This window comes from Pristiophorus japonicus, chromosome 17, assembly GCF_044704955.1.
Source record: "Pristiophorus japonicus isolate sPriJap1 chromosome 17, sPriJap1.hap1, whole genome shotgun sequence".
In the NCBI taxonomy this organism is placed as follows: Eukaryota; Metazoa; Chordata; class Chondrichthyes; family Pristiophoridae; genus Pristiophorus; species Pristiophorus japonicus.
Window position 1 is genome coordinate 48705117 of NC_091993.1, and position 13019 is coordinate 48718135.

The 13019-nt window shown below is 48.6% G+C and overlaps 1 protein-coding gene across 1 annotated transcript in view; it reads left to right on the forward strand.

Moving 5' to 3' along the window:
* Nucleotides 1–13019, forward strand: part of lrrk1 (leucine-rich repeat kinase 1) — a 347784-nt gene that overhangs the window by 40794 nt on the left and 293971 nt on the right. The window contains exon 3 of the mRNA XM_070858707.1: nucleotides 11682–11851. Coding sequence (XP_070714808.1) covers nucleotides 11682–11851 — 170 coding nt within the window. The remainder of the gene's footprint in view (nucleotides 1–11681; nucleotides 11852–13019) is intronic.

Below are 13019 nucleotides of genomic sequence, written 5' to 3' on the forward strand. Positions count from 1 at the left end.
TTGAAGCATTTCCTTATTCCAGTAACCATGTTGTGCCCATGTAATCATTGCTAAATCTTCAAAGCGTGCAGGCCCCATGGCTGTGAGTGGCTCTGATATACTCCATCGGGCCCACACAGCACCTGCACTTTATACTGCCATTCTGCCCCTCACCGTGTCACAGCCCCGTGTCACTGACTGCAACCACTTTCCGTTCTCCAACGCTGATGTCTTGGAATAAAGGAGCTGCACACAGCAATGGGAGGGCAGCCCCTGCCCAGCCCCGCAGGTACGGCCCAGTTACGATGTACACGTAATACTGGACCTGACTTTCCTGGCTGCCCCCCCCGGAGCTGTTTGTTGGGACACTCCTGAAATAGGGTTGCGTACTCTGATTGGAGGTTTTTCTCGAGATTTTACCATGTGTCGTCTGAGCAGGTGACGTCTACAAATGTTATTGCACTTACGATAAAGGTTGGGTTCCTGTAGTTGACAATCTTTGCTTCAGGTTTCGTGCCAGCAGCTGTTGTGCAAGAAGTTCTGAGAATCAGGAGCCGGCCGCGAGCAGATGAAGAGGGAAAATCAAGGGTGGGGTGGGCGAGGAGTCCAGTGTACACCTCCTGACTGTACCAGCACGCTCTGTATATCCAATGCAATGTACACCTCCTGACTGTACCAGAGTCACTCTGTATATCCAGTGCAGTGTACACCTCCCCAACTGTACCAGAGAGGCTCTGTATATCCCAATCCCAAGGTGCTGTTGAGGGTTTGCACTATCTGGAGGTGCAGCTTGTAAACAGGAAGTCATGGATTAGTTTGTGAATGACTAATCTTGTTGTCAGTCATAAAACAATTTTGGTAATTTAATGATTCAAACATTCCTTTCAAGGATGCTGCAGATATTGAAGAAGGAATTGGCTCTTAGACTGGCCACACAGGATCTGTGCCAGGACCCACCGCGATCAGCAAACTTAGACCACTGCAGACATTAATGAATGCCCATTGGAGGTGGGGGGGGGACATGAATAGGTTGGGAAACACTCTAACCAACCTGTTCATGATTTTGTATAAACAAAAACAGAATGAAGAATGAACTTTTGAGCACTATTTGAAGTAAATTCAATAGGAAAAACAATGTAAGTGAATAAAAGGGCTTGTGAAACTTCAACCAAAAGTGGTCAGAGAGGCGGGAAAAGCGAACTAACTCCCAAACAGGGAGGGCCACGCGGGGGCATTTCATAGGTGCAGATGATAAAGCAGAAATACTGAGAGTGTGAGAGAGACAGAAAAAGAGAGAGAGAATCATGGAGGGGCAAAGAAAGAATGTGAGAGGAGAAAGAGAGAGAAGGGACTGAAAGAATGAACATAAAATCATAAGAAATAGGAGCAGGAGTAGGCCATATGACCCCTTGAGCCTGCTCCGACATTTAATAAGATCATGGCTGATCCGATCATGGACTCAGCTCCACTTCCCTTCCATAACCCCTTATTCCCTTATTGGTTAAGAAACTGTCTATTTCTGTCTTAAATTTATTCAATGTCCCAGCTTCCACAGCTCTCTGAGGCAGCGAATTCCACAGATTTACAATCCTCTGAGAGAAGAAATTTCTCCTTATCTCAGTTTTAAATGGGCGGCCCCTTATTCTAAGATTATGCCCTCTAGTTCGAGTCTCCCCTAACAGTGGAAACATCCTCTCTGCATCCACCCTGTCAAGCCCCCTCATAATCTTACACATGGGAAAGAGAGAGACAGAAAGAATGGGAAAGGGAGAGACAGAGAGAATGGGAAAGGGAGAGACAGAGAGAATGGGAAAGGGAGAGGCAGAGAGAATGGGTGGTGCGGAAAGAATAAAAGGAGAACAAATAATCAGAGAGAAAGAAGGAGAAAAGAATTGAGAGAGGGGTAGAGAATGAATGAGAGAGAAAGCCTGAGAGAGAATGAGTTGGGCACAATGAATGAGAGAGGAACAGATAGACAGAAATCATAAGTGAGATAGAAAGAATGAAAAGGATATATAAACAAAGATAAAGGACTTGCATTTATATAGCGCCTTTCACGATCTCAGGATGTCCCAAAACGCTTTACAGCCAATTAAGTGCTTTTGGAGTGTAATCACTGTTGTAATGTGGGAAACGCGGCAGCCAATATGCGCACAGCAAGCTCCCACAAACAGCAATGTGATAATGACCAAATAATCTCTTTTCAGTTATGTTGTTTGAGAGATAAATATTGGCCCCAGGACACTGGGGATAACTCCCCTGCTCTTTTTCAAAATAGTGCCATGGGATCCTTTACATCCACTTGAGAGAGCAGACGGGACCTCGGTTTAACGTCTCATCTGAAAGACAGCACCTCCGACAGTGCGGCACTCCCTCAGCACTACATTGGAGTGTCAGCCTGGATTATGTGCCTCTGGAGTGGGTCTTGAACGCACGACCTTCTGACTTGACTGAGAGAAGGATACAGAAATAATGAGAAAGGGCCTTGGATGCAGTTGTCAGTTTGAAGCCTGTGTAGTGACTGTGTCGTTTTCATATTTTCAATTTGATGACGGTTCTTTAACTTGGGTGAAATGAGGGCGGTGTAAGGGAAGGGAATACTCTGGGTGACCAGTGTATATATTGGGGTCAGTCGAGCGCTCTCCATAATGAAGAATCCAGCGCTCTTTATCCCTGATTACAGATGGCACTGTTCAGAAATATTTGGGTGAAAACAATCGCAGGGAAATTATAAATTTGTTTTCAGCTCGAGAGAGTCTAATGGTATCTGAAAAGCCAAACAAAGCGACTGAGTGATGGCATTCACTCTTGTAATGGTCTCCGATCCCTTGATCTGAATTGTAAAATCCGCATCTATCTGCCCTGGAACTGGAGCTTTCCCGTTAAAGCCAGCACTAGTAACGGGATTGTATAAGCTCGGCACAATTTGGATCGTAATTCAGGGGCAAAGCTGGCTTTACTGAAGATGGAGCTGCTCAGGGCTGTGCCTGCACCATCTGGTGGAGGCTGTCACTAAGAGCGATCAGCCAGAGGTCACAGTGAAGCTGGGGAGATTAATCCCAGTGTACTGTAAGTGGAAGCCTTAGATTTCACAGTCACAGGACGATAGACGTGAAAATCAGCATCGAGGTGAAATAGCTACAACATCTCCAGACAAAGAGCACACATGTGACGAGACCGTGGGCTAGCACTCGATAGATCAGCGCACCAGGGAGCTCCTGTCGTATCGTGCTCCAGCAGAAGGTTAAGCATCCTCATGTATTAAAGATACTTGGTGAAGATCGCCATGGATATTATAGAGTTTGGCTGGTAATGCGGACTTGCTGTCCCGGATACACAGGCAGGGTTTGTGTCTTCCATCACAGATGTGACAAGGTCAGTGTTTTCTGGTGAATTATTAAATGATGCAAACAAGGGAAAAAGCTTAAGTGGAACAAAAAATAATCAGGGGATGTTTTGATGTAGAAGAAGAGTTAGCTTAGCTGCACGCGTTTAAATTGAGAATATCCTTCTTAGCAACTAAAATCTGAATGAATTCCATTATCCATCGTTCTAATACCATATTAAATAAAGTTTCATGTTTCTGTTTATTGCTCTGTCGAAGCTGTTTTCTGTTTCTAAGTCTGCCATCGTCAATGCGCTGAGAATATTTAACTCTAATACGCACGGACTGCGAGTTTTGCTCTGTATTATATAAATGCACACTCGTTATTGGCTCTGCTTTATTTATTTCTTGGCTCTCCTGCCGATTGGTGAGCTGCAGATAAAGACTTACAGATACGCACAGGTTTGCTGCAGTTCCAGCAGGGCCCCTGTAGGGTTCGAAAGGATGAATAATGAATAACCGGTGGTGCTGGCCCAGATGGTTGGGGGCTCGGATTATGCTCGTCTCAGCGATCTCTGACCGAATCCCTTCGCCTGTTGGGAAGAAAAACCACGGACAATATTTTCACTGTCGGGACACAGTCACAGGTGAAGCCAGGGTTTATTCAACATGGGCAGACTGTTTCAGTTTAATATTTAAAGCAGGCAGACATATTCTAAATCGGTGACATGTTTACTATTATAATCTTTACTTTAATGCAGAAATTCCAATTTATTGCTTTTGCAAAAAGGTTTAAATTAAGAGCCTGTGTGTGTTTGATGCTCCCCACAGACAGGCTGCCATTACTGTTCACACCGCCCAATACCGAATGTTCAAAATTATTAGATAAACAAATACTCTGGCCATGCAGGTGGTCAAGCAAGAAATATTACAAAATTATTCTATAAAATTACTAATTGTTATTCCAATATTCTAAGCAGCAATATGAATAATACCCAACAGGTAATATTGTAACTGAAGCCATCTGGGAGAGAATGGGGACAGTAAAGCCAAGGCAGGGGAGAAGAGATTGGTTCAGGTCAAGCACTGGAACAGAGGCCCGGGGAATGACCCTGAGACTGGGCCCAAGGAGTGAGCCAGAGACTAGGCCCGGAGAATGACCTGAGACTGGGCCCAGGGCACGCGGAATGACCCAGAGACTGGGCCCAGGGCCTGGGGAGTGAGCCAGAGACTGGGCCCAGGGCCCAGGGAATGACCCAGAGACTGGGCCCGGGGCCCGGGGAGTGACCCAGAGACTGGGCCGGGGCCTGGGGAGTGACCCAGAGACTGGGCCCGGGGAGTGACCCAGAGACTGGGCCCGGGGCCTGGGGAGTGAGCCAGAGACTGGACCCGTGACCCGGGGAGTGACCCAGAGATTGGGCCGGGGCCTGGGGAGTGAGCCATAGACTGGGCCCGGGGAGTGACCCAGAGACTGGGCCCGGGGAGTGACCCAGAGACTGGGCCCGGGGCCTGGGGAGTGAGCTAGAGACTGGACCCGTGACCCGGGGAGTGACCCAGAGACTGGGCCCGAGGAATGACCCTGAGACAGGGCCCAGGGAGTGACCGAAACACTGGGCCCAGGGCCCGGGGAGTGGCCCAGAGACTGGGCCCGGGGAATGACCCTGAGACTGGGCCCAGGGCCCGGGGAGTGACCCAGAGACTGAGTCTGGTGTCCAGGGAGTGACCCAGAGACTGGGCCCGGGGACTGACCCAGAGACTGGGCCCAGGGATTGACCCAGAGACTGGGCCCGGGGAGTGACCCAGAGACTGGGCAAAGGGAATGAACCTGAGACTGGGCCCGGGAATTGACCAAGAGACTGGGCCCGGGGACTGACCCAGAGATTGGGTCTGGAGAATGATCCTGAGACTGGGCCCGGGGCCTGGGGAGTGACCCAGAGACTGGGCCCGGGGAATGATTCTGAGACTGGGCCCGGGGCCTGGGGAGTGACCCAGAGACTGGGCCCGGGGAATGACCCTGAGACTGGGCCCGGGTACTGGAGCGGAGGCCCGGGAAATGACCCAGATACTGGGCCCTGGGAGTGACCCAGAGTCTGGCCCGGGGAATTACCCTGGGACTGGGCCTGGGGAGTGACCCAGATACGGGGCCCGGGGAGTGACCCTGAGACTGGGCCCAGGGCCCGGGGAGTGACCCAGAGACTGGGCCCAGGGCCCGGGGAGTAAACCAGAGACTGGGCCCAGAGACTGCAGCGGAGGCCCGGAGAATGACCCAGGGACTGGGCCCGGGGCCTGGGGAGTGAGCCAGAGACTGGGCCTGGGGAGTGACCCAGAGACTGGGCCCAGGGAATGACCCAGATACTGAGCCCGTGGCCCTGGGAGTGACCTAGAGACTGGGCCCGGGGCCTGGGGAGTGAGCCAGTGACTGGACCCGGGGCCCGGGGAGTGAGTCGGAGACTGGGCCCGGGAAATGACCCAGAGACTGGGCTCGGGGAGTGACCCTGAGACTGGGCCTGGGGAATGAACCTGAGACTGTGCCCGGGAAGTGACCCAGAGACTGGGCCCGGGAAATGACCCTGAGACTGGGCCTAGGGAGTGACCCAGAGACTGGGCCCAGGGCCCGGGGAGTGACCCAGAGACTGGGCCTGGTGCCTGGGGAGTGACCCAGAGACTGGGCCAGGGGAATGACCCTGAGACAGGGCCTGGGTACTGGAGTGGAGACCCGGGGAATGACCCAGAGACTGGGCCCAGGTACTGGAGCGGAGGCCCGGGGAATGACCCTGAGACTGGGCCCGGGTACTGGAGCGGAGGCACGGGGAATGACCCTGAGACTGGGCCCGGTACTGGAGTGGAGGCCCGGGGAATGACCCTGAGACTGGGCCCGGGGAATGACCCAGAGACTGGGCCCGGGTACTGGAGCGGAGGCTAGGCTGGACTCAAGCAGTGGAAAAGCGGCTGGAACGAGGTAGTGGAGAAGCAGCCAGGCCCAGGAAGCGGAATAGAGATGTTGATCTGAGTGGAGGGGGAGGCCTATTGCTGAAGCTCGGACAGAATGGGGAGCCTACACTCAGTTATTGGCGTCAGCAGGCCAATAATTCAAAATCATCACTTCCCTTAATTTGAGCAACTTCAGACCTGATGAGGAGTGGGAATCGTCAAATCAGTGGAATCATGGTCCGATAGTAACAAGACCAACAACTTGTATTTATTCAGCCCCTTTAACGTAGTAAAATGTGCCAAGGTGCTCACAGGAACATTATCAAACAAATTTGACATAATATTAGGAGATATTAGGACAGTTGATCAAAGCTTGGTCAGAGGTAGGTTTTAAGGAGCATCTTAAAGGAGGACAGAGAGGTAGAGAGGTGGAGAGGTTTAGGGAGGGAGTTCCAGAGCTTGGGGCAGCGGAAGGCATGGCCGCCGATGGTGGCGCATTGAAAATTGGGAATGTGCAAGAGACCAGAATTGGAGGAGCTGTAAGATTAGGATCACAGGTCACACACGGAAGGGTCTTAGGATTTATAAGGCATTTTATTGAAGGAGCAAGAGTTCAAATATAGTCAGACACAACACACAATCAGGATAGACACAGTAGACGTACGACCGTAGCAAGTAGCTGATTGGAACATCGGGACAGTAAATTGAACTTGAGTAAGAGGTCGAAGGTTGGTCCTCCCCATCAAAGAATTGGAAAGGGGAAATCTTCATGTCTGAATTTCCCTAATGAGTAACACCCAAGTGGAGAAAGCAAAAACCAAATAACTTGGCAATAGCTAGAGCAGTCAAATGCTGGTTGTGTGAAGTCAATGATCGGACAGTCGACTGGTGCCACGAACAGTTCTTATCTTCACCATCTGCCCTGAAACACTTCCTAGGATTTTCTCTTATTCTCTTTTTAGCAGGTGGGGCTGGTGTAGGATACGGACAAGGCCATTTAACTATGATATATCGAGTTCTTTGTCTCAACTCTCCCAGGGTTGGAGTCAGACAGGCCATGCTTATCCTTCAGATGTCTGGTGCTGCCCGATATCAGTTATTTATGTTCACACTGTTCGAGTGGCATTAGCTCTTGTACCGCAGAATGAATCTTCAATTCTAACTCCAGTCTGAGGAGACTTTTTGGTCTCAAGTTATTTCTCCCAATTCACAATTTCCTACATTCCCCACTTTGAGAAGGAAATATCCTCATTGGCCAATAGTCGATTAGCACTTTCTTCTGAAATTACACCACCTGTCACTTGAGCTGTGACTCCACAATTCCTTAACCCCGAGGTGTGGAGGTTCCGCCGCACCGATATTGACAACTAAGTGCCACCTTATTGGGCAGTTCTGTGCTGTAATTGGTCCCACTGAGACTGCGGCATCTCAAGATCAAACATTCATCCCATCGATATGGTTGGATTGAAACCGCAGGCCATAATGGTAAAAATACTAATGCCACTAGTAAGAAATAGGAGCAGGAGTAGGCTACCTGATCCTTCGAGCCTGCTCCGCCATTCAATAAGATCATGGCTGATCTGATCATGGACTCAGCTCCACTTCCCTGCCCACTTCCCATAACCTTTACTCCCTTATCGCTCAAAAATCTGTCTATCTCCCCCTTAAATATATTCAATGACCCAGCCTCCACAGCTCTCTGGGGCAGAGAATTCCATAGATTTACAACCCTCGGAGAAGAAATTCTTCCTCATTTCAGTTTTAAATGGACGGTCCCTTATTCTGAGACTATGTCCCCTAGTTTTAGTTTCCCCTATGAGTGGAAATATCCTATCTGCATCCACCTTGTCGAGCCCTCTCATTATCTTATATGTTTCGATAAGATCACCTCTCATTCTTCTGAACTCCATTGTGTATAGGCCCAACCCACTCAACCTTCATTAGTCAACCCCCTCATCTCCGGAATCTACTTAGTGAACCTTTTCTGAACAGCCTCCAATGAAAGTATATCCTTCCTTAAATACGGAGCCCAAAACTGTACACAGTACTCCAAGTATGGCATCAACAATACTTTGTACAGTTGTAGAAGGACTTCTCTGCTTTTATACTCTATCCCCCTTGCAATAAAGGCCAACATTTTATTTGCCTTCCTGATCACTTGCTGTACCTGCATACTAACTTGTTGTGTTTCAGGCTCAAGGACCCACAGGTCCCTCTGTACTGCAGCTTTTCTATTTTTTCTGCCAAAATGGATAACCTGACATTTTCCCACATTATACTCCAGCTGTCAAATTTTTGCCCACTCACTTAGCCTGTCTATATCCCTTTGCAGATTTTTTGTGTCCTCCTCACAATTTGCTTTCATCTTTGTATCATCAGCAAACTTGGCTACATTACACTCGGTCCCTTCATCCAAGTCATTAATATAGATTGGAAATATGTCAGGGGAGCTTGGGGTGTGGGTTTGAATCCACACTCCCCTGGGGTTCTGTACGTGTGATTTATGAGGATGGGTGAGTAATGAGGCACCAGACACAGTGGGTAAGAGTGCAAAATGGCTAATGTTGTTTATTTAGAATAGTAAACACCAAGATAGAGGGCATAGGAAGAGGTCATAAATAGCAGTAATGGCACAATCTCACTCAACAACACGAAAAATCTCGCAACAGGGAAGGGGAAAATAAGAGGTTAAAACATTCCACCCACACACAACCCCACCTCCCACTCCCACCCTTCTTACCAATTCCTGTCCTAAATTGAGTCTGTGAGGGGGTTTGGGCTATACTCACAATCCTATCAACTCCGGGGTTCTGGGGGCACTTATTTCAGCTCGGGGTCCCTTTGGGGTGGGTTTTACATTGTTGGTCGGTTCGGTTTTCCTCCTTGATGTTGCATCGGTTTCTTCTCTTTGCCTTTCGGTTAGCTCCTCAGCAAAAAGCTGCTGGAGTTAAGCACACCTTCCCCAGAGCGAGGGCCCTGTGAAAAGCTGACTCAACTCCCAAAAGCTGACTCCAACTTCCCACAGCTGACTCCAACTGCTTCCCCCTCTCTCCAGCTGCTTCCACACCCCCGGTGGTTCTGTCGGTCCTATATTTGTATCCAATTTAGTTCTTGCCTTTTCGCGCTCAAACTCAGTTGGTGGTCCATTGTGTAAGTTTGGTCGGGGAGATAGATTTGAATATTTAATGAGAAGATGTCACAGATACAGATAGGTGTGAGGACAGGGGTATTGTTTCAGTGCACATTGGTGCCTCAACGTCTGCTGGTCCATTGTAACAGTCCTAGGAGTCAATCGGTTTGGGCCTCCCCTTTGATGGGCCATTAGGTAGATGATGGTCCACATTCATTAGGGGTGAGTCATATTTTCAAACTGGGCCGGGTAGACCCCATTGGTTGAGGATTTCCCCGCTTCAGGCCCGACTCAACCCCTGATTGGCCTGCCAGAATGCACTTTTCCCCCATTGGCCAGTGCCTCTATCTTGCTTGTAAGCCAGGCACCAAAAATGTTCATTTAAAATGTATTGGGCGATCCCATGGTAGTTTTCATGTCCTTAGGGTGTTCCAATAAAATGCGGCCGTGGATTTTCGAACCTTACAAATAGTTGAGGGCCCAGCACTGATCCCTGCGGCACCCCACTAGTTACTGTTTGCCAACCGGAAAATGACCCATTTATCCAAACTCTTTGTTTTCTGTTAGTTAGCCAATCCTCGATCCATGCTAATATATTACCTCCAACCCTGTGAACTTTTGTCTTGTGCAGTAACCTTTTATGCGGCACCTTATTGAATACCTTCTGGAAAACCAAATACACCACATCCACTGGTTCCCCCTTATCCACCCTGCTCGTTACATCCTCAAAGAACTCCAGCAAATTTGTCAAACATGATTTCCCTTTCATAAAACCATGTGACTCTACTTGATTGAATTATGCTTTTCCAAATGTTCCTCTGCTGCTTCCTTAATAATGGACTCCAGCATTTTCCCAACGACAGATGTTCGGCTAACTGATCTATAGTTTCCTGCTTTTTGTCTGCCTCATTTTTTAAATTACATTTGTGGTTTTCCAATCTGCTGGGTCCGCCCCAGAATCCTGGGAATTTTGGTAGATTACAACCAATGCATCATCATAGGCGATCCCTCGAACGAGGATGACTTGCTTCCACAAGAGTTCACAGATGTTTCAATGAAGGACCCAATGTTCCAGTCCTGAACTGCAATTGAGGGGGTGGAAGATGCCTGCGCGTGAATTTTTTTAACATGTGGTGACCGTTGCACATCAGCCACCACACGGGCTTGACCAAGCTAAGCCTCTATCCACTGTCTCTGCAGCCACTTCTTTTAAGACTCTAGAAAGTAAGCCATCAGATCCAGGGGTACTGCCCGGTGGTATGTCACTGATGAATTTTCCGCCAGGCGGTATGAAGATATTTTTTGATCAATTTGGCGATTTGGGGCGGTATGTTGGCAGTCTGTTGGCGGTAAGTCCACCAATTTTGGGCCCAAAGTGTGCTAAGGGCTTGATAGAGTCTTAAAAGTAATTGCTGTATGATTTACTTGATAAGCAGTGTTAAGGTTACCGTTAATGATAAGTCTGCTTTTGACATTTGAACAGCTTTATTACTGTAATCTTTCACACATCAGTGTTTGGACTTTCAGTGCGTCATTCCCTCCAATAATAATGCATGCATTCTGCAATGTAATATGGAAAAGCCTGGAATCTCCTCCCATCTGTGGGTTAGCAGTGCAGCAAGACATCTGCCCATCCAAGAGACCCAGCTGTTAACCTGCTCAAGATTCCAGGACTGGCCCTCATTATGTGAGGCCAAGATGACACCAGCGAAATCGCTGCCTATCAATTTACTGCCTCTGGGAAAAAGGGAACCCGAGCAGTGATGTGCTACTTAAAGTGCTGCAGGTGATTAAAGGGACACGCAAATGTTACCAGAACCGTGCAACCATGAGTGAGAAAGGAACAACGATAAGGGAATAAAGGGTTGGGGAGCAGGCGAAGAAGTGGAGCTGAGTCCATGATCAGATCAGCCATGATCTTATTGAATGGCGAAGCAGGCTCGAGGGGCCGTATGGCCTATTCCTGTTCCTATTTCTTATATTAGTCCCATTATTTTACCGATACAAAATATTTGTTCAAAGTTTCTGCCATGTCCCTGTTCTCCATTAATAATTCCCCAGTCTCATCCTCTAGGGGACCAACATTTACTTTAGCTGCTCTTTACCTTTTTAATGTACCTGTAGAAACTTTTACTATCTGTTTTTATATTTTGTGCTAGTTTACTTTCATAATCTATCTTCCCTCTCTACATTTTTTTAGTCGTCTATGCTGGCTTTTAAAAGTTTCCTTTGAAGGTTCATTATATGATCGGGTGTGAAGACAAAGTGTAGCCACAGAATGGACTGGCTGATTGGGGACCTTGCCTTTGTTTGCAGGGACGGGTCCTGAGACCATGGGAAGCAAGCAGTCGGGGCTGGGCAGCCTGCCCATCGATCAGTGCCTGACCATCGAGAACATTCAGGAAGCGTACAAAGCAGGAGAGCTGGGGCAAGCGCAGCAGCTCACCAGGCTGTTTTGCGAGGAGACCAACTGCAAAGGGGAGAAGGTAGGAATTTCACATCACTGGAAGTATATTGTTAGTCCCCGGCTGTTTGTTGTGGCTGTGGGAGGGAGCAAGACTGAACCATGAAACGTGAATCTGTCCCATTACTGACCTGCCTCCTCTGCGGGGGAATGGGGCTAATTGGATCGCTCTTTCAAAGACGTGATGGGCCGAATGGCCTCCTGTGTTGTACGATTATTACACCTTCCATTTACTCACAGTTATAATTGTGCTACATATAATGTCCCCGAGTTTCCTCAAGGTTCAGGGTGAGCTCGGTGTGTGGTCAGAAACCAGTGTAGGACCCGGTCACGTCGAGACCCAGTTATGCCACGTCTCTCTTCCATTTCACTCGTGGCGGCCACTCCTTGCATCCGGCCCTTTCCAGATAAGAACATAAGAAATAGGAGCAGGAGTCGGCCATTCGGTTCCTCGAGCCTGCTCCGCCATTCAATAAGATCATGGCTGATCTGATCATGGGCTCAGCTCCACTTCCCTGCCCACTCCCCATAACCCTTCACTCCCTTATCTTTCAAATATCTGTCTATCTCTGCCTTAAATGGGACATTGAATAAATTTAAGACAGAGATAGACAGTTTCTTAACCGATAAGGGAATAAGGGGTTATGGGGAGCAGGCAGGGAAGTGGAGCTGAGTCGATAATCGGATCAGCCATAATCGTATTAAATGGCGAAGCAGGCTCGAGGGGCTGAATGGCCTACTCCTGCTCCTATTTCTGAAGTTCTTATTAAATATATTCAATGACCCAGCCTCCACAGCTCTTTGGGGCAGAGAATTCCACAGATTTACAACCCTCTGAGAGAAGAAATTCATCCTCATCTCAGTTTTAAATAGGTGGCCCCTTATTTTAAGATTATGCCCTCTAGTTCTAGTCTCCCCCACCAGTGCAAACCTCCTCTGTGCATCCACCTTGTCGAGCCTCAGAAAGAGCAGTGTCCTGCTGGATGATGTGCGAATTCCTGCCAGTGCCACCTCTGGTGCTCCATGAGGCACGGTTAGAACATTTAACCATCGGAGGCTGGCCCCATCGCCAACGTGGGAAAGGCTGGTTCCTTACAGCCCTTGACAGGGCCCACTACATCAATAGCCAGCGGAGTGGTCCCATTGACTAGGCTTCTAACCAAGTTCCTGTGCATTGTAGGTCATCAATG